At 46.9% G+C, this 20333-nt stretch overlaps 1 protein-coding gene across 1 annotated transcript in view; it reads left to right on the top strand.

The window, feature by feature from the left end:
* ADCY2 (adenylate cyclase 2) overlaps positions 1-20333 on the top strand; it is a 1664414-nt gene that overhangs the window by 1613093 nt on the left and 30988 nt on the right. The window contains exon 24 of the mRNA XM_063922769.1: positions 7081-7205. Within this exon, the coding sequence (XP_063778839.1) occupies positions 7081-7205 (125 nt within the window). The remainder of the gene's footprint in view (positions 1-7080; positions 7206-20333) is intronic.

Here is a 20333-nt window from a genome sequence, read left to right as displayed (position 1 = left end):
ATTTTAATTACCGGCTGTGTCGTGTTGTATTATATGTTATATGGTGTATTGTATGTAATAAATGTTTTTTCTTTTTAATTAAATCCGGAGTTGGGCAGTGCTTCATTATATATCTATATATTGTTATTTACATTTTATTGTCATACAGATGGGTCCACGGTTATCTTGACAAGTTTGCTGCGCAAGAAGAAAAGAAGAAAAGGGCTGTATTATCGGTGCACAAGAGGAGGATTAGACCTGGTTATCACATCCACCTATGTTAATTTAAAATGTAACTTTTATTTATATTTACTTAAAATTAGTGTGAAAATGGTTACACACAGACTATGAGTATAGGCGAAACATAGAGGTTAAAATATGACATCAACAAAACATAAAAGTGCAATAGGATGTAATAAAGGTGATTTTAAGATTAAAAAAAGGTGTGTCCGCGTGTTTATTCTAATGTCTAAGTAAATATGATGTATTATTCTCTAATTGGATTATTAATTAATTGATTGTCCAGTCAGTAAGCGATTTCTGAAAAAGGCATTGAAAGATATAGATAAGACAAGTATAGGTGATATACTATCAATTGAATGACACTCTGTTGTGATGCTTGGGTGTACACACTGTTATTATCCCAGTGACTGGTACAAATTCAATGTGGTTTTAGAATTTTAATTACCGGCTGTGTCATGTTGTATTATATGTTATATGGTGTATTGTATGTAATAAATGTTTTTTTCTTTTTAATTGAATCCTGAGTTGGGCAGTGCTTCATTATATATCTATATATTGTTATTTACATTTTATTGTCATACAGATGGGTCCACGGTTATCTTGACAAGTTTGCTGCGTCAAGGCACAACATGATCTATTAACATAAACCCTTCATCTATTGTTCTCAGCTGCAATACAATACAGAGAACAATACAGCAGGGGATTAAGTAATTACAGCAGGGGATTAAGTCCGACTACCCAGTCTCAATTAATCCTATTAAAAGTCAAGATAAACGTGGACCCATCTGTATGTTATATATGATTAGAGAACTGGCTGGCTCCACTGGTCATGTCCAGAATATCGCCAGATCACTCCACCGCCGCCCTGTAGTGCTCCTCCTCCTGTGTACTGGGAGCATCCTGCCGGCGTGGTCGCGGCAGACAGGAACCAGGAAGTGGTGCGCATGCAGTGCATTCACTGTGCTGCAGCTTCAGCCATGTTGCAAAGGTGGACAATTTCCCCCTCAGCAGCAGCAGCAGACCCGAGCCTCTGCCTGTCTACGGGCCCTTGGGACCCACCAGGCCCTAGGCAACCGCCTATGTTGCCTAGCGGTAAATCCGCCACTGCATCCCAGCACCACACAAACACCCACAAAAGAAACTTTGCACACACTGTACACCTCCCCTCCCATGCATCCACCTGTAATGCCACAGCCATGTCCCCACCACCCATGCACATAGCGTACACCCCCATTTCCAAACAGCACCACACAAACACCCACACAGACACCTGTAGCCACAATTCACTTCAAAGTTACTCAATGGTACTTACCTAAAAGATAAGAAATGGGTCCAATCTATCCTTACGCTGTCCTAGCTGGATGTAAGCTTTGCTCAGTGTCTGTTCACCTGGGTTCACTTCACACAGCAGCAATCCAAATTGATTGAAGCACTGCACACTACTATGTACACACTGCAGGTCAATCAAAATGGTGTCTTGATGCCGCCTGAAAAGCCCTGATGTAGTGCGGAAAAAGTGCATGAAATTAAAAAGATTCCGCCCTCTTTGGCTGGATTGGTCGGTTTTCGGAATCACAAGCCAGAACCTTGCTTACAATTGCATAGGTTGGAGAATATGAAAATGAAAGTAGTAGTTAAAGCAAAGCCTCCGAAAACACCCCAAAATGTCGGTATTTTCGGGGCTAATTGAATTCGACCAGTTAACTGGTTCACTAAATGATGTACAAATGTTGACCGTTTGTAATAAGTGGGACATAGTGAAGCAACCGAGCTCTATCTATTGCTTCACATGTAAATGAAGGCATTTATTTTTATTTTTGTTATGGCCTAGAGGATACTGGGGTTCCATTTAGTACCATGGGGTATAGAAGGGTCCACTAGGAGCCATGGGCACTTCAAGAATTTGATAGTGTGGGCTGGTTCCTCCCTCTATGACCCTCCTACCAGACTCAGTTTAGAAAATGTGCCGGAGGAGCCGGTCACGCTGAAGGAAGCACCTGAAGAGTTTTCTGCATTTATTTTTGTTTGTTATTTTCAGGCAGGTCTGGATGGCACCAGCCTGCCTGCTTTGTGGGACTTAGAGGGGGAATGGCCCAACCTCTTGAAGGGTTAATGGTCCCGTTCCCCGCTGACAGGACACTAGCTTCTGAGGGAACTACTCACAAGCCCCACAACGGCGAGCGTAAATTCCCGCAGCACGCCACTAAAAGAGCCAGAAGAATGAAGAGTGGTGAGCACTCAGCCGGCGTCCCGGTTAGTGGGTTGCCGGCCATTATGGCAGCATGAGGGTTCGGAGACGCACGGCTTCTCACCGGGGTGGATTGCGTCTCCAGATTCTATACACAACTGCGTCTCAGTACACTGTACACAGTACCCACACTGGCAAACAAAGCCTTAAAACGGATCTGGTTCCATTTTAAGCACAAAATTACCTAAGCCAGTATAAAAAAAAGCAGGAAGACCGCGCGCCATTGAAGGGGCGGGGCTTCACTATGAGAGAATCCAGCAGCTCACCAGTGCCATTTTCCCCCTGCAGTGGACACAGACGGTGACTGACAGGGACGCGCAGCTCCTCCAGTGTGACTCCAGATTACCTCAGCAGTACCAGGGGGTCATAGCAGGGGGGAGCTATTATTTGTGTACTAAGTCCCCAATCTGGGTACTTAGTCTGAGACCCGGCTAAGCTTGGCATTAACAATAAGGGCGCTGTGTGCTGGCTCCAAAATATCTCTGTGTCTCCCTGTAAGGGCTCTTTGTGTGTTAATTGTGCTTTTAACCTTTCCTGTGTGTGTGTGCTGTCACATTTACAATATGTCAGGCAAAGAGTGTGTTTCATGTACGTCAGAGTGTTCCTCTTCCCCAGCGAGCTCACTACAATGTACTCAGTGTAGTGTACCTTCTCAGGCTAGCGGGGCTGAACCAGCATGGCTGAATTCTATTAAAGGAATGATTCCCAATATATCTAACAAATTGTCCCGCCATGAGAAAGAGACGCAATACTTAAGACAGTCTGTTGATGAGATTATGAATAGAGACTGAGTCCCCTGCCATTTGTCCACAAAAGCGATCTCTGGCCCATATCCTGCAGTCTGACTCGGACGCTGAGGGGTCAGACATGGAGGAGGGGGAGGTGGATTCAGAAGGGGGGGACGCTGCTCTGTCACAGGGAATAGAGGCTCTTATAGAAGCTATCAGAGACGTTCTGAAAATTCCTGATAAAGTGGCAGAGGAGTGTGAGGAATCTTATTTTAATGTAAAAAAGAAATCCTCAGTCACTTTTCCTGTGTCAGAGTATACCCTGTTTGAGGAAGCGGGGGTTAATCCTGATAAGAAATTTCAGATCCCTAGAAGGTTACTCTCATCTTTTCCTTTTCCATCGGAGGATAGGAAAAAATGGGAAAATCCACCGATAGTGGATGCATCAGTATCCAGGTTGTCACAGAAAATAGTGTTGCCTGTCTCTGTTGCAGCCTCCCTAAAGAAACGGCTGATCGCAAGATTGAGACTACACTCAAATCCTTGTACACGGCTGCTGGGGTGGCACAGAGACCCACTATAGCATGTGTGTGGATTACTAAAGCCATTACTAGATGGTCAGGTAACCTAAGTGAGGGGTTGGATTCCTTATCTAAGGGGGAGATTGTTTTACTCCTGCAACATATACAGGACTCTGCAAACTTTATGGTGGAAGCCTTAAAAGATGTGGGTTTGCCTAATGCACGCACCACCGCTATTGCAGTGTCAGCATGCAGGGGCTTATGGTTATGCAAGTGGACTGCGGACACGGACTCCAGGAAAGGCGTGGAAGGCATACCCTTCACAGGAGAGGCCTTATTTAGAGAGAAACTAGACAAATGTATCTCCGAAGCTACTGCAGGTAAGTCTACATATCTTCCTTCTGCAGCTCCCCCAACTAGGAAGACCTACTCAGGACCTACACTACAGTCCTTTCGGACTGCCAAGTTTAAGGGCAAAGCCAGAGGATCTTTTACAGCCAACAGAGGCGCTTGAGGTAAACAACGCAAACCAGCAACTGCCGGTTCTCAGGAACAGAGCTCCAGCTCTGCTTCCACAAAGCATTCAGCATGATGGTGGACCGCGATGCCTGGAAGACTGGCAGGTGGGAGCCCGACTAAAAAATTTCAGTCACATCTGGACAACATCATGCCAGGATCCCTGGGACATAGATCTTATTTTCCAGGGTTACAGACTGGAGTTTCAAGAACTCCCACCTCACAGATTCTTCAGATCAGGCTTACCAGTTCCACAGGAGGCAAGTATAACCTTTCAGAATGCTATTCAAAAACTGTTAAAAAAAAATGCAGGTCATTGTTCCAGTTCCACCTCATCTCCAAAACAAAGGGTACTATTCCAACTTGTTTGTAGTACCGAAACCGGACGGTTCGGTAAGGCCGTTTCTGAATCTAAAATCATTGAACCCGTACTTACGAGTGTTCAAGTTCAAGATGGAGTCTCTGAGAGCAGTGATCTCAGGTCTGGAGGAGGGGGAATCCCTAGTGTCTCTGGATATCAAGGATCTGTACCTTCACATTCCGATCTGGCCACCTCACCAGGCTTATCTGCGGTTTACACTGCAGGACTGTCACTACCAGTTCCAGGCCCTACCTTTTGGTCTCTCCACGGCACTGAGGGTGTTCACCAAGGTGATGGCAGAGATGATGTTTCTCCTTCGTAAGCAGGGAGTGAACATAATTCCGTACCTGGATGATCTTCTGATAAAGGCTCCATCCAGGGAGAGGTTGTTGCACAGCATTGGACTCACAACCCAACTACTCCTGGATTATGGCTGGATTCTGAATCTTCCAAAATCTCACATAGAGCCAACTCAGAGGGTCCCATTTCTGGGAATGAAACTGGACACACAGTCGCAGAATGTTTTTCTTCTGTTGAAAAAGGCATTGGTAATCCAGTCGATGGTTCGGGATGTCCTGAAGCCAACCCAGACATCAGTGCACCTATGCATTCGCCTTCTGGGAAAAATGGTGGCCTCGTACGAGGCTCTTCATGCACAACTCTCGATCTGTTGGACAAATGGTCTGGATCACATCTTCACATGCACCAGAGGATCCGTCTGTTGCCAAAGGCCAGAATCTCCCTTTTGTGGTGGCTCCAGACTTCTCACCTGATCGAGGGCTGACGGTTCAGGATTCAAAATTGGATTCTGCTAACCACATACGCAAGCCTTAGAGGTTGGGGAGCAGTCACCCAGGGGGTGCATTTTCAAGGAAGATGGTCAAGTCAGGAAGTCGTCCTTCCAATCAACATTCTGGAACTCAGGGCTATATTCAACACCCTTCTGCAGGCCTCATATCTTCTTCAAGATCAGGCCACTGAGGTCTAGTCGGACAATGTGACGGCAGTAACGTACATAAACCGACAGGGCGGAATGAAAAGCAGAGCAGCAATGTCAGAGGTATCAAGAATTCTACTCTGCAGGGGATTTTCATCTGGGAGGCTTCCTGCTTTTTCTGCAGTTGGGTATAGATGTGGGCCTATGTCTGTGCTCAATAAAAGTCCAGATTTCGGCCTTGTCCATTTTCTTTCAGAAACAATTGGCTTCTCTTCCTGAAGTCAAGACTTTCTTGAAAGGTGTTCCAACCTCCCTTTGTGCCTCCTACGGCACCTTGGGAATCTCAATTTGGTGCTGCAGTTCCTCCAGTCGGACTGGTTTGAACCATTACAGGAGGTCGATGCTAAATATCTTACGTGGAAGACAGTCACACTTTTGGCCTTGGCTTCAGAAAGACGTGTGTCGCCGCTAGGGGCGTTGTCTCACAAGAGCCCCTACTTAATTTTCCGTGAGGACAGAGCTGAACTCAGAACTCATCAGCAATTCCTTCCTAAGGTGGTGTCCACGTTTTACATCAACCAACCTATTGTTGTTCCAACTGTTACGGATGCCTCTGCTACTCTAAAGTCTTTGGATGTTGTGAGGGCTTGAAGGTGTATGTAAAGAGGACAGCTTGTCACAGGAAATCTGACTCGCTGTTCATTCTCTATGATCCCAATAAGATTGGGTGTCCTGCTTCAAAGCAGTCCATTACACGCTGGATCAGGCACACTATCCAGCATGCTTATTCCGTGGCAGGCTTGCCGGTTCCGAAATCTGTTCAGGCCCACTCGACTAGGTCGGTGGGTTCTTCTTGGGTGGCTACCCGGGGTGTCTCGGCTTTACAGCTCTGCCGAGCAGCTACTTGGTCAGGTTCGAACACGTTTGCTAAGTTTTATAAATTCGATACTTTGGCCTCTGACGACCTTCAGTTTGGTCAATCAGTTCTGAAGGAACCTCAGCTCTCTCCCACCCAGTTTGGGAGCTTTGGTACTTCCTCATGGTACTAAATGGAACCCCAGTATCCTCTAGGACGTAAGAGAAAATAGAATTTTAATTACCTACTGGTAAATCCTTTTCTCGTAGTCTGTAGAGGATACTGGGCGCCCGCCCAGTGCTTCGTTCTTCCTGCACCGATACTTGGTTAAGTATTGTTGTTTGGTTCAGCTGTTGCTGTTCCTTTTTCAAGTTTGGTTAGCATAGCTTTCCTCTTGTTTGTGTGTGCTGGTTCGGAATCTCACCACTATCCTTATCTATCCTTCTCTCAAAGTATGTCCGTCTCCTCAGGCACAGTTGCCTAGACTGAGTCTGGAAGGAGGGGCATAGAGGGAAGAGCCAGCCCACACTATCAAATTCTTAAAGTGCCCATGGCTCCTAGTAGACCCGTCTATACCCCATGGTACTAAATGGAACCCCAGTATCTACGGACTACGAGAAAATAATTTACTGGTAGGTAATTAAAGTCCTATTTTTGTTAATTACTTATGTTAACATGTGATGTGTTACAGGTATCAATTATGGGCCAGTAATAGCAGGCGTCATTGGAGCACAAAAACCTCAGTATGACATTTGGGGAAACACAGTAAATGTTGCCAGCAGAATGGACAGCACTGGTGTTTTGGGTAAAATACAGGTATGATTGGAATCAAGTTATTTTATCATTTTTTTTAAACGTGTTAAATTAGATTTAAATGTAAATGCAATATCTTGGGGGAGAGTATAAGATGGGTTTAACCAGTGTATTTTATGACATAATGTCTTAGTACTCATCTAAAGTTACAAGTTGATAGAAGATTTATAGTAGCTTCCACACATATTATCCAAAATTATTTTACTTGTTTCTTCCTGTTTCTAGAATTGATTATAAGAATGAAAAATCTACAAAAAAAAGTGCAAATACACTGCAGACACCACCATCAGAAAAAATAGCACTGGGATCAACAGGTTCTTCAGATGTTACCTTTAGGGATAGCCATCAGTGTTGCCTCCACTAATGGTTACCATCAATAGCGCTGGTGACACAAACCATTGATGGTAGGCAACTATTCTGTGCATTATCATTAATGGTTTTACAATAGTTGATTATGCACATGCAATCAAGAGCATAGCTACCATAGGTGCAGGCAGTGCAGCTGCTATGGGGCCCAGAGCTGAGAGGGGCCCACTTTCCCTACAAAAATGACATGTGTTATATACATTTTTCAACATTTGGGTGGTACATAAGGGCATTTACAAACTTTTGCCTTGGATCCTACAATATTTCTAGGTATGCCCCTGGACCTGCTCATTGTAATCTGGCATAAAATGAACATGGGATTTTAATGTTATATAATGTGAACTGATGCACTGTAATGTGGCACAATATGAAGTGGAGGCACTATAGTGTGGCATAATATGAACTGGGATAATGTAATGTGGCACAGTATGAAGTGGAGGCACTATAGTGTGGCATAATATGAACTGGAGACACTGTATGTCATAATGTAAATTGGGGGTAATTTGTTGCCATGACCTAGGGCACAACTATGGTTCATAAAATAAACTACGGTACTTTTATGGGGCACAACATTAAGCACTTTTATGGTTTAGAAAATGAACTAGGGCACTATTATTGGGCATAAAATTAACAACTGCTGCGGAGAGGTGTCTCTCTAGAAGCATTGGGACAGGGACCCCTTCAAAATGTTGCTATGGGGCCCACAGTTTTCTGGCTACGCCTGATTAAGGGTTCCAGCTGCCCTAGGCTAATACAGAAGTGCCCACAGAAGCTGTACAGTGCCACATACATATAATGACCCAGTAAAGTGCCACATACATATAAAAATGTCAAAAAATGGGTGCCTCCACAGTGCCAGATACATATATGCCCCCATAGTGCCAAATACACATGCCCCCAGTGCCAGATACATATTTGCCCCAGTACAGATACATATGTCCCTACAGTGCCAGATACATATATGCCCCCACAGTGCCAGATACATATATGCCCCCACAGTGCCAGATATATATATGCCCCCAGTGCCAGATACACATATCCCCGCAGTGTCAGATACATATATTCCCCACAGTGAAAGTACATACATGTCCCCACAGTGCCAGATACATATATGCACCCAGTGTCAGATACATATGCCCCCACAGTGCCAGATACATATATGCCCTCAATGCCAGGCACACATGTCCCCTGTTCAGATAAGACACAGATCCCTATAAGCAGTGAATGAATTACAGCCTGTGTAGCCTATGCAGAACCAAGCCACCACCACCACCCCCCCACCCCACCCTCTTCCTTGCAGCATCCTTCCCCTGTCCAGAATCCACTACACCTTGTGATGTGCAGAATCCCCTCCTTCCATGCAGGATGCCCAGATCCCATCCCCACCTGTGCTGCACTGTTTTAGTTGGAATACTGATGGTTGGGCTGTCCCATGACCACGGCCGATCCTCTCCTCAGGACTCTCCTGGGCAGCCAACGCTGAGCCGGCTACAGCCCGGAGCAGGCGGCAGGCTTGCGGGCCAATCTGGGAGTGCGGGAAGGAATGGCACAGCCCGCAGGCAGGGCTGTTTCTAGCCAATTTGGCTCCCAGTGCGAGATTTAAAAATGCGCCTCCCCATGACATAAACAAAAAATGCAACCCCCCCCCCCCCCCCTTTAGATAAAAGAAAAACCTTGCACATGCGCTCCCGGCAAGGGGGCTTGGCCTCAATTTAATGTGCGTGACCTCATCTTGGTGGGCGTGGCCTCATTTGAAAAGACTACCTCACACCCCAGTATTTGACCCTGCACCAATCTATCATATTAAGTAATGCCCCCTGCACCATATTATGCCAAACACTGCAATGCTCTTGATACATTAAATCCCCACATTACGGCAGGCAGAGTCCCCTTTTTATACATTACGGCAGGCAAGAATCCCCATTTTCCACATTACGGCAGGCAAGAGTCCCCATTTTACACATTATGACAGGCAAGAGTCCCCATTTTATACATTACGGCAGGCAAGAGTCCCCTTTTTATACATTACGGCAGACAAGAGTCCCCATTTTACACATTACGGCAGGCAAGAGTCCCCTTTTTACACATTATGGCAGGCAAGAGTCCTCATTTTATACATTACAGAAGGCAACAGTCCCCATTTTATACATTATGGCAGGCAAGAGTCCCCTTTTTACACATTACGGCAGGCAAGAGTCCCCATTTTATACATTACGGCAGGCAAGAGTCCCCATTTTATACATTACGGCAGGCAAGTGTTCCCTTTTTACACATTACGGCAGACAAGTGTACACTTTTTACACATTACGGCAGGTGTCTCCATTTTAGAGAGAGAGAGAAAGAAAGAGAATACTTAAAGAGCCGATTCCCGTTCTTCGGCCCGCCTCACCAGTCGCTCCTCGCGCCGGCTGCCTCTTCCTCTTCGTCGCTTGGCTCCCCCGTCTCCTCAGTACTCCGCTCAGGGGGGCGGAGTTTCGAGGGATGACGTGGTTACGTTGTGACGTCACGACGCTGCTGCGTCATTCCACGAAACTCCGCCCCCCGAGCTGGGTACTCGGAGAGAGGGAGAGGGGTAAGCCAGGTAGCCACAGTCAGTGCTGCAGCGGGTGCCCCATGCGATTGCACATGGTTTTCCCCAACTGCTAAAAAAAATCCTGCTGCGATCAACTTGGAATTACCCCCTTTGTTAGCAGTTGGGCAAAACCATGTGCACTGCAGGGGAGGCAGATATAACATGTGCAGAGAGAGATAGATTTGGGTGTGGTGTGTTCAATCTGCAATCTAAATTGCAGTGTAAAAATAAAGCAGCCAATATTTACCCTGCACAGAAACAAAATAACCCACCTAAATCTAACTCTCTCTGCAAATGTTATATCTGCCCCCCCCCCCCTGCAGTGCACATGGTTTTGCCCAACTGCTAAAAAATTTCCTGCTGTGATCAACTTGGAATTACCCCCATGATTTGAATAGGCACACACCTGTCTATATAAGGTCCCACAGTTGAGAGTGCATGTCTGAGCACAAACCAAGCATGAAGTCAAAATAATTGTTTGTAGACCTCTGAGACAGGATTGTCTCGATGCACAAATCTGAGGAAGGGTACAGAAAAATATTTGAAGATCCCAATGAGCACAGTGGCCTCCATCATCCGTAAATGGAAGAATTAAGGAACCACCAGTACTCTTCCTAGAGCTGGCCGGGCATCTAAACTGAGCGACCGGGAGAGAAGGGCACTAGTCAGGGAGGTGACCAAGAACCCGATGGTCACTCTGTCAGTGCTACAGCATTCCTCTGTGGAGAGAGGAGAACCTTTCAGAAGGGCAACCATCTCTGCAGCAATCCACCAATCAGGCCTGTATGGTAGAGTGGCAAGACGGAATCCACTCCTTAGTAATAAGCACATGGCAGCCCACCTTGAGTTTCCAAAATGCACCTGAGGGACTCTCAGACCATGAGAAACAAAATTCTCTGGTCTGATGAGACAAAGATTGAACTCACTGCTCACTGGTGTGAATGACGACGTCTTGTTTGGAGGAAACCAGGTACAGCTCAACACCAGGCCAATACCATTCCTACAGGGAAGTATGGTAATGACAGCATCATGCTGTGGGTATGTTTTTCAGCAGCAGGATCTGGTAGACTAGTCAGGATAGAGGGAAAGATGAATGCAGCATTTCTGGACGAAAACCTGCTCCAGAGTGCTCTTGACCTCAGACTGGGGCAACAGTTCATCTTTCAGCAGGACAACGACCCTAAGCACACAGCCAAGATATCAAAGGAGTGGCTTCAGGACAACTCTGTGAATGTTCTTGAGTGTCCCAGCCAGTGCCCAGACTAGAATCCGATTGAACATCTCTGGAGAGATCTGAAAATGGCTGTGCACCGATGCTTCCCATCCAACCTGATGGAGTTTGAGAGGTGCTAGAGTGGGAATGGAATGGAAAGAGAAATAGGCAAAACTGCCCAAAGATAGGTGTGCCAAGCTTGTGGTATCATATTCAAAAAGACTTGAGGCTGTAATTGCTGCCAAAGGTGCATCAACAAAGTATTGAAAAAAGGCTGTGAATACTTATGTACATGTGATTTCCTAGTTTTTATTTTTTTTTTAAATTTGCACAAAAAAAAATCACGTTGTCATTATGGGGTATTGTGTGTAGAATTTGAAGGGAAAAAATTATTTTATTCCTTTTTGGATTAAGACTGTAACATAGCAAAATGTGTAAAAATTAGAGATGAGCGGATTCGGTTTTACTCGGATTTACTCGGTTCTCAAAACGGCATCTTATTGGCTCACGGATGTCACGTGTTTTGGATAGCCAATCAGATGCCGTTTTGAGAACCGAGTAAATCCGAGTAAAACCGAATCCGCTCATCTCTAGTAAAAATAGGATTTTAATTACTTACCGATAAATCCTTTTCTCGTAGTCCGTAGAGGGTACTGGGGTCCATTCAGTACCATGGAATGCAGACAGGTCCACTAGGAGCCATAGGCTCTTTAAGAATTTGATAGTGTGGGCTGGCTCCTCCCTCTATGCCCATCCTACCAGACTCAGTCTAGGAAACTGCCTGAGGAGACGGACATACTTTGAGAGAAGGATAGGTAAGGATAGTGGTGAGATTCCAAACCAGCACACACAACAAGAGGAAAGCCATGCTAACCAAACTTGAAAAAAGAACAGCAATGGCTGAACCAACATTACTTCACCAAGTAACAGTACAGGAAGAACGAAGCACTGGGCGGACACCCAGTATCCTCCACGGACTACAAGAAAAGGATTTACCGGTAGGTAATTAAAATCCTATTTTGTCTTACGTCCTAGAGGATACTGGGGTCCATTTAGGGCCATGGGGATCTACCAAAGCTCCCAAACCGGGTGGGAGAGTGATGAGGTTCCTGCAGAACTGATTGACCAAACTGAAGGTCCTCAGAGGCCAAAGTATCGAACTTGTAAAACTTTGCAAATGTGTTCAAACCTGACCAAGTAGCTGCTCGGCAGAGCTGTAAAGCTGAGACACCCTAGGCAGCCACTCAGGAAGATCCCACCGACCTAGTAGAGTGGGCATGTATAGATTTTGGACATGGCAGACCTGCCATGGAATAAGCATGCTGGATAGCAAGCATGATCCAGCGTGCAATAGACTGCTTTGAAGCAGGACACCTAATTTTATTGGGATCAGAAAGAACAAACAGCGAGTCCGTTTTTCTGTGACAAGCTGTTCTCTTCACCTACACCTTCAAAGCCCTCACAATACCCAAAGTCTTTGAAGTAGCAGAAGTGTCGGTGACAACTGGAACCACAATAGGTTGATTGATGTGAAACGCAGACACCACCTTAGGAAGAAATTGCTGACGAGTTCTGAGTTCAGCTCTGTCCTCATGGAAAGGTAAATAGGGACATTTATGAGCCAAACCCCCCAACTCCGACACACGTCTTGCTGAAGCCAAGTCATCCACGTAAGATATTTTACGTCCACCTCCTCTAAAAGTTCAAACCAGTCCGATTGGAGGAACTGTAGCACCACGTTGAGATCCCAAGGTGCCGTGGGAGGCACAAAGGGAGGTTGAATGTGCAGAACACCTTTCAAGAACGTCTGGACCTAAGAGAGATCCTCGCAAAGAGGAAGAGGCCACGGATTTTTGAGGAGCATCTCCAGAAGGTCCGCATACCAGGCCCTTCTTGGCCAGTCCGGAGCAATGAGTATTGCTTTAACCTTTTCCCTTTTTATTCTCTTTAGAATTCTTGGGATCAGAGGAAGTGGAGGAAACACGTACACCATCTGATAGACCCCTAGAGTCATCAGGGCATCTACTGCCACCGCCTGTGGGTCTCTCAACCTGGAACAATACCGCTTGAGCTTCTTGTTGAGCCGAGAGGTCATCATGATGATCTGTGGATATCCCCATCGACTTGTCAAGCACCTGAACACTTCGGGGTGAAGGCCCCACTCCCCCGGGTGCAGGTTGTGTCTGCTGAAGAAGCCTGCTTCCCAGTTGTCTACTCCCAGAATGAAGACCGCTGACAATGCCGCAGCGTTTTTTTCTGCACAGAGGAGAAATCTTGACACCTCTGACATTTCTGCTCTGCTTTTCTTTCCACCTTGTCAATTTATGTACGTCACTACCGTTAAATTGTCCGACTGGACCTGAATGGCCTGATCTTGAAGAAGATGTGAGGCCTGCAGAAGGGCGTTGTATATGGCCCTGAGTTCCAGAATGTTGATTGGAAGGACGACTTTGTGACTTGACCATCTCCTTGAAACTGCACCCCCTGAGTGACTGCTTTCCAACCTCTGAGGCTTGCGTATGTGGTTAACAGAATCCAGTTCTAAATTCCGCGCCTCCGACAGAAGGGAGATCCTGGCATTTGGCGACATACGGATCCTCTGGTGCATGAGAAGATGCGATCCGGACCATTTTTCCAACAGATCGGGCTGGAAGGGTCTTGTGTGAAACCTTCCGTATTGAAGAGCCTCATAAGAGGCCACCATTTTCCCCAAAAGGTGAATGCACAGATGCACCGACACCCGGGTTGGCTTCAGGACGTCCCGAATCATCGACTGGATCACCAATGCCTTTCCCAAAGGAAGGAACACTTTGTGTCCAATATCATTCCCAGGAATGGGAGCATCCTTGTTGGCTCTAGGTGAGAATTCGGAAGGTTCAGAATCCACCCGTGATCTTGGAGGAGTTTGGTTGAGAGACCAATGCTGTCCAGCAGCCTTTCCCAGGATGGTGCTTTTATCAGGATATCGTCCAGATACGGAATTATGTTCACTCCATGTTTGCGGAGTAGAAACCTCATCTCTGCCATCACCTTGGTGAACACCCTCGGTGCCGTGGAGAGACCAAAGGGCAGGGCCTGGAACTGATAGTTACAGTCCTGCAGTGCAAATCGTAGATAAGTCTGATGAGGCGGCCAGATCGGAATGTGAAGGTACGCATCCTTGATATCCAGAGACCTGAGATTACCGCAGTCCGAGATTCTATCTTGAATTTGAACACTCGTAAGTACATGTTCAAAGACTTGAGGTTCAGAATCAGTCTTACCGAACCGTCCAGTTTCGGTAGTACGAACAAGTTGGAATAGTACCCCTTGTTGAACAGATGAGGTGGAACTGGAACAATGACCTGAGTCAGTACCAGTTTTTGGATGGCATACTGTAAAGTTATACTTGCCTCTTGTGAAACTGGTATGCCTGATTTGAAGAATCTAGGAGGTGGGAGCTTTTGGAACTCCAGTCTGTAGCCCTGGGAAATAAGATCTATGACCCAGGGATCCTGGCACGAACTTGACCAGCTCTGACTGAAGAACTGTAGTCGGGCTCCCACATGACAGCCTTCCAGGCATTGAGGTCCACCGTCATGCTGAAGTCTTTGAGGAAGCAGAGCCTGAGCTCTGTTCCTGAGCACATGCAGTTGCTGGCTTGCGCAGTTTATCTCTTGCGCCGCTGGAGGACGTAGAAGTACCTCTGGATTTGGCCGTCCAAAAGGACAGTAACTTAGAAACTGAATAAGTCATCTTGGTTGGGGGAGCTGCAGAAGAAAGATACGTAGACTTACCCGCAATGGCTGTGGAGATCCATTTGTCTAGTTCATCTCCAAACAATACCTCTCCTGTGAATGGTAGGCCTTCCACGCCTTTCCTGGTGTCCGTGTCAGCAGTCCACTGGTGTAGCCACAAGCCCCTGCGTGTCGACACTGCCATAGCGGTGGTGCGTGCGTTAAGCAAGCATATCACTTTTATGGCTTCCACCATAAAGTTTGCAGAGTCCTGTATATGCTGCAGGAGTAAAACAACATCCCCCCTAGCCAAGGAATCTAATCCCTCAATTAGGTTACCTGACCATTTTGCAATGGCTTTTGTGATCCACGCACATGCAATAGAGGGTCTTTGGGCCACTCCAGCAGCTGTGTACAATGATTTGAGTGTAGTCTCAATTTTACGATCAGCCGTGTCTTTAGGGAGGCTGCACCAGAGACGGGCAATACAATTTTTCGTGACAGCCTAGAGACTGATGTGTCCACTATCGGTGGATTTTCCCATTTTTTACCTATCCTCCAGAGGAAAGAGAAATGATGAGAGTAACCTTTTAGGGATCTGAAATTTCTTATCAGGATTAACCCACGGTTCTTCAAACAGGGTATATAATTCCTTTGACACAGGAAAAGTGACTGAGAACTTCTCTTTTACATTAAAATAAGATTCCTCACATTCCTCTGACACCTTATCAGGAATATGCAGAACATCTCTGATAGCTTCTATGAGAGCCTCTATTCCCTGTGACAGAGCTACATCCCCCACCCCCCTCCAAGTCTACCTCACCCTCCTCCAAGTCTGACCCTTCAGTGTCAGAGTCAGGCTGCAGGATATGGGCCAGAGATCGCTTTTGTGGACAACTGGGAGGGGATTGAGACGCTGTTTTGGGGACTGAGTCTCTGCTCAAAAACTCATCCACAGTCTGTTTTAAGTATTGCGTTTCTTCTCATTGCGGGACAATTTTGTAGAAAGAGTGGAGATCATTCCTTTCAGAGAATTAACCCACCCTGGTTCAGCCCCGCTATTCTGTGAACCCTGAGTACCCAGTAGTGAGCCCCCTGGTGAAGAGGAACACTCCGCTGTACAATATACACACCCTTTGCCTGACATAATGTAAATGTGACAGCGCACACACACACACAGGAAAAAGTTAAGCACAATTAACCCACAAAGAGCCATTCAGGGAGACACAGAGTTGTTTGGAGCCATCCCCCACCGCACCCTTACCACTAATGCCAAGCTTAGCCGGGTCGCAGACTAAGTACCCTGACTTAGTACACTAGTAATTGCTTCCCCCCTGCTATGACCCCCTGGTACCGTTGAGGTAATTTGGAGTCACACTGGAGAAGCTTGGCGGTCCCTGTCAGTCAGCGTCTGTGTCCACTGCAGAGGGAAAATGGCTCTGGTGAGCTGCTGGATCCTCTCATAATGAAGCTCCGCCCCTTAAATGGTGCGCGGTCTTCCTGCTTTTTTTATACTCGCTGAGGAATATGGTGCTTAAAATGGACAGAAAACGTTTTAAGGTTGTATTGCCAGTATAGGTACCGTGTACAGTGTACTGAGACGCAGTTGTGTACTGTGTCTGGAGGTGCATTCCACCCCATTTAGAAGCCGTGCATCTCCATACCCTCATGCCGCCAAAATGGCCGGCGCCCCACTAACCGGGACGCTGGCTCAGTACTCAACACTCTTCATTCTTCTGGCTCTGTTAGAAGTTGTGGCGTGCTGCGGGAATGTATGCTCGACGTGGTTGGGCTTGCGAATAGTCCCCTGAGGAGCTCAGTGTCCTGTCAGTGGGGAACGGGACCAATAACCCTTCAAGAGGTTGGGCTGTTCCCTCCCCTGAGTCCCACGAAACAGGCAGGCTGGTGCCAACCAGACCTGCCTGAAAATAACAAACATATAAAATAAATGCAGAAAACTCTTCAGGAGCTTCCTTCAGCGTGGCCGGCTCCTCTGGGCACATTTTCTAAACTGAGTCTGGTAGGAGGGGCAAAGAGGGAGGAGCCAGCCCACACTATCAAATTCTTGAAGTGCCCTTAGCTCCTAGTGGACCCTTCTATACCCCATGGTACTAAATGGACCCCAGCATCCTCTAGGACGTAAGAGAAAAGTGAAGCGCTGTGAATACTTTCCAGATGCACTGTATATGCCGCGCCCACGGCATTCTCTGTAGGTGTTGTAAATGCACCATTTATGAAAAGTTTACATTTTTCTCTGCTTAATGTTAATGTTGTCTGGATGGCAGATAGTCCCATGAGAACCAATGAAGAAGCATCTTGCCTCCCCATAGTTCCTCCTTTGCAGGGTTCCTGCCAGGGCCGTAACTACTTGTGTGCCAGGTGTGCCTGGCACACAGGGGCGTCGGAATGGGGGGGCAAGGGGGCAGCTCGCTCCCCCCAAAACATGAGAGAGGCGCCAACCCATCCGGACCCGCCGCACGCCTGTGCAGCCACAGCGGCCAGCTTCAGCGCTACCTGCGCTGCTGTAATATAACTTTACGCGGTGGGCAGCGCTGAAGCTGCCTTCCCCACAGTGCCAGATTAAGGAGCGGGCGGGGTTTGCGCTTCCGTCCCCACTGCAGCAACGGGCGGCTAGCCGCAGGCAGCGGAGAGCACAGACAGGACAGCTGAGCGACGGCTCAGCTGTCCAATAATGTATGAATGAAGCAGCCTGCCGCTCAGCTATTGGCTGAGCGCGCAGGCTGCAGGGAAGGCAGCATGTGGATTCTAGAGCCAGGATCCAGCAGTGATTGGGTGCGTGTGCTGCTTGGTGAGCCATAAAAAGAGCAATTAAAAGTAAGGCTGACAGTATTATATATGTATATATATATATGTATATACAGTATACAGATATATGTGTGTGTGTGTGTATATATATATATATATATATATATATACACACACGTACATATGAAGATATATATGTGGATAGATAGATAGATAGATAGATAGATAGATAGATAGATAGATAGATAGATAGATAGATAGATAGATAATATGGGTTCAGTGTGAAAGGCCGGGGGTCGGGACGCCGGCAATCAGTATACCGATGCCGGCATCCCAATCGCGGCAATGCAGACAGGGGTGCACAGGGTACCTTAACCACCCTCCCATACCCCCTAACCCTTGCTGTCTGCAGCCTAACCCTAACCTCCCCTATTGGTGCCTAACCCTAACCTCCCCCCGGTGGTGCCTAAACCTAACCCCCCTCCCCTTCCCGCAGCCTAAACCCAACCCTCCCCCAATAGTGCCTAACCCTAAACCCCCTTCTCTGCAGGCTAGCCCTAACCTTCCCCACCCTGCAGCCTAACCCTAACCCCTCTGGAGTGTGCCTAAACTTAATACCCGCTCCCGCACGCTAAACCTAACCCAGAAGTTCATACTTACCTTCGGGATCCTGGCTGTCGGGATACTATATCTTCGTCTGGATCCTGATCTCTTTGGGATTCCAGTGTCGGTATTCTTGCAGCTGGCAGGACTTCGGTGTCGGTATTACGGCTGCCGGGACCCTGAACGCATACTGTATGTATGTATGTGTGTATATAATTAATCTGCCTGCTCTTTATTAGGGGCCCTACTGTCTGAAGTGCCCGGGACCCAATGGACTTAATCCGGCACTACTTCCCCGTGTGCTCCACCCCCTGCCTCCTAAGCCTACAGTGTCTGCGCTCTGCGGAGACATGCTGCGCGTAACAGCAGAGGTAACAGCAGCATAGCTGCTGGCTGTGGGGAAGGAGTAGGGAGAGTAGCACTAAGGAGGAGGAGGCGCTCTACCTTTCAGATGTGCATAATAGGCTCTATGAGGCATAATGTGTAACGTGTAATGGGCTCTACCAGGCGTATTGTGTAACATGTGTAATGGGCTCTACCAGGCGTATTGTGTATAATGGGCTCTACCAGGCGTAATGTGTGTAATGGGCTCTACAAGGCGTATTGTGTAACATGTGTAATGGGCTCTACCAGGCATATTGTGTATAATGGTCTCTACCAGGCGTATTGTGCAACATGTGTAATGGGCTCTACCAGGCGTAATGTGTAACATGTGTAATGGGCTCTACCAGGCGTAATGTGTAACATGTGTAATGGGCTCTACCAGGCGTATTGTGTATAATGGGCTCTACCAGGTGTAATGTGTAACATGTGTAATGGGCTCTACCAGGCGTATTGTATATAATGGGCTCTACCAGGCGTAATGTGTAACATGTGTAATGGGCTCTACCAGGCGTAATGTGTAACGTGTAATCGGCTCTACCAGGCGTATTGTGTATAATGGGCTCTACCAGGCGTAATGTGTAACATGTGTAATGGGCTCTACCAGGCGTATTGTGTAACATGTGTAATGGGCTCTACCAGGCGTATTGTGTATAATGGGCTCTACCAGGCGTAATGTGTAACATGTGTAATGGGCTCTACCAGGCGTAATGTGTCACATGTGTAATGGGCTCTACCAGGCGTATTGTGTATAATGGGCTCTACCAGGTGTAATGTGTAACATGTGTAATGGGCTCTACCAGGCGTAATGTGTAACATGTGTAATGGGCTCTACCAGGTGTAATGTGTAACATGTGTAATGGGCTCTACCAGGCATATTGTGTAACATGTGTAATGGGCTCTACCAGGCGTATTGTGTATAATGGGCTCTACCAGGCATAATGTGTATAACTGGCTCTACAAGGCGTATTGTGTAACATGTGTAATGGGCTCTACCAGGCGTATTGTGTATAATGGGCTCTACCAGGCGTAATGTGTAACATGTGTAATGGGCTCTACCAGGCATATTGTGTATAATGGTCTCTACCAGGCGTATTGTGCAACATGTGTAATGGGCTCTACCAGGCGTATTGTGTAACATGTGTAATGGGCTCTACCAGGCGTATTGTGTAACATATGTAATGGGCTCTACCAGGTGTAATGTGTAAAATGTGTAATGGGCTCTACCAGGCGTATTGTGTAACATGTGTAATGGGCTCTACCAAGTGTAATGTGTAACGTGTAATGGGCTCTACCAGATGTAAGGTGTATAATGGTCTCTACCAGGTGTAATGTGTATAGGGGCTCTACCAGGCATAATGTGTACAAGTGGCTCTACCAGGCGCAATGTCTATAATGGGTTCTACCAGGCATAATGTATGTAGTGGGTTCTACCTGGCATAATGTGTATAAGGGGCTCTAACAGGTGTAATGTGTACAAGGAGCAACTCCCAGCTGCTCCATAGAGTTCCATA

This window comes from Pseudophryne corroboree, chromosome 5 (assembly GCF_028390025.1).
Source record: "Pseudophryne corroboree isolate aPseCor3 chromosome 5, aPseCor3.hap2, whole genome shotgun sequence".
Classification (NCBI taxonomy): Eukaryota; Metazoa; Chordata; class Amphibia; order Anura; family Myobatrachidae; genus Pseudophryne; species Pseudophryne corroboree.
Note: the sequence above shows the minus strand (reverse complement) of the source record. Positions and strands in the feature narration are given on the sequence as shown.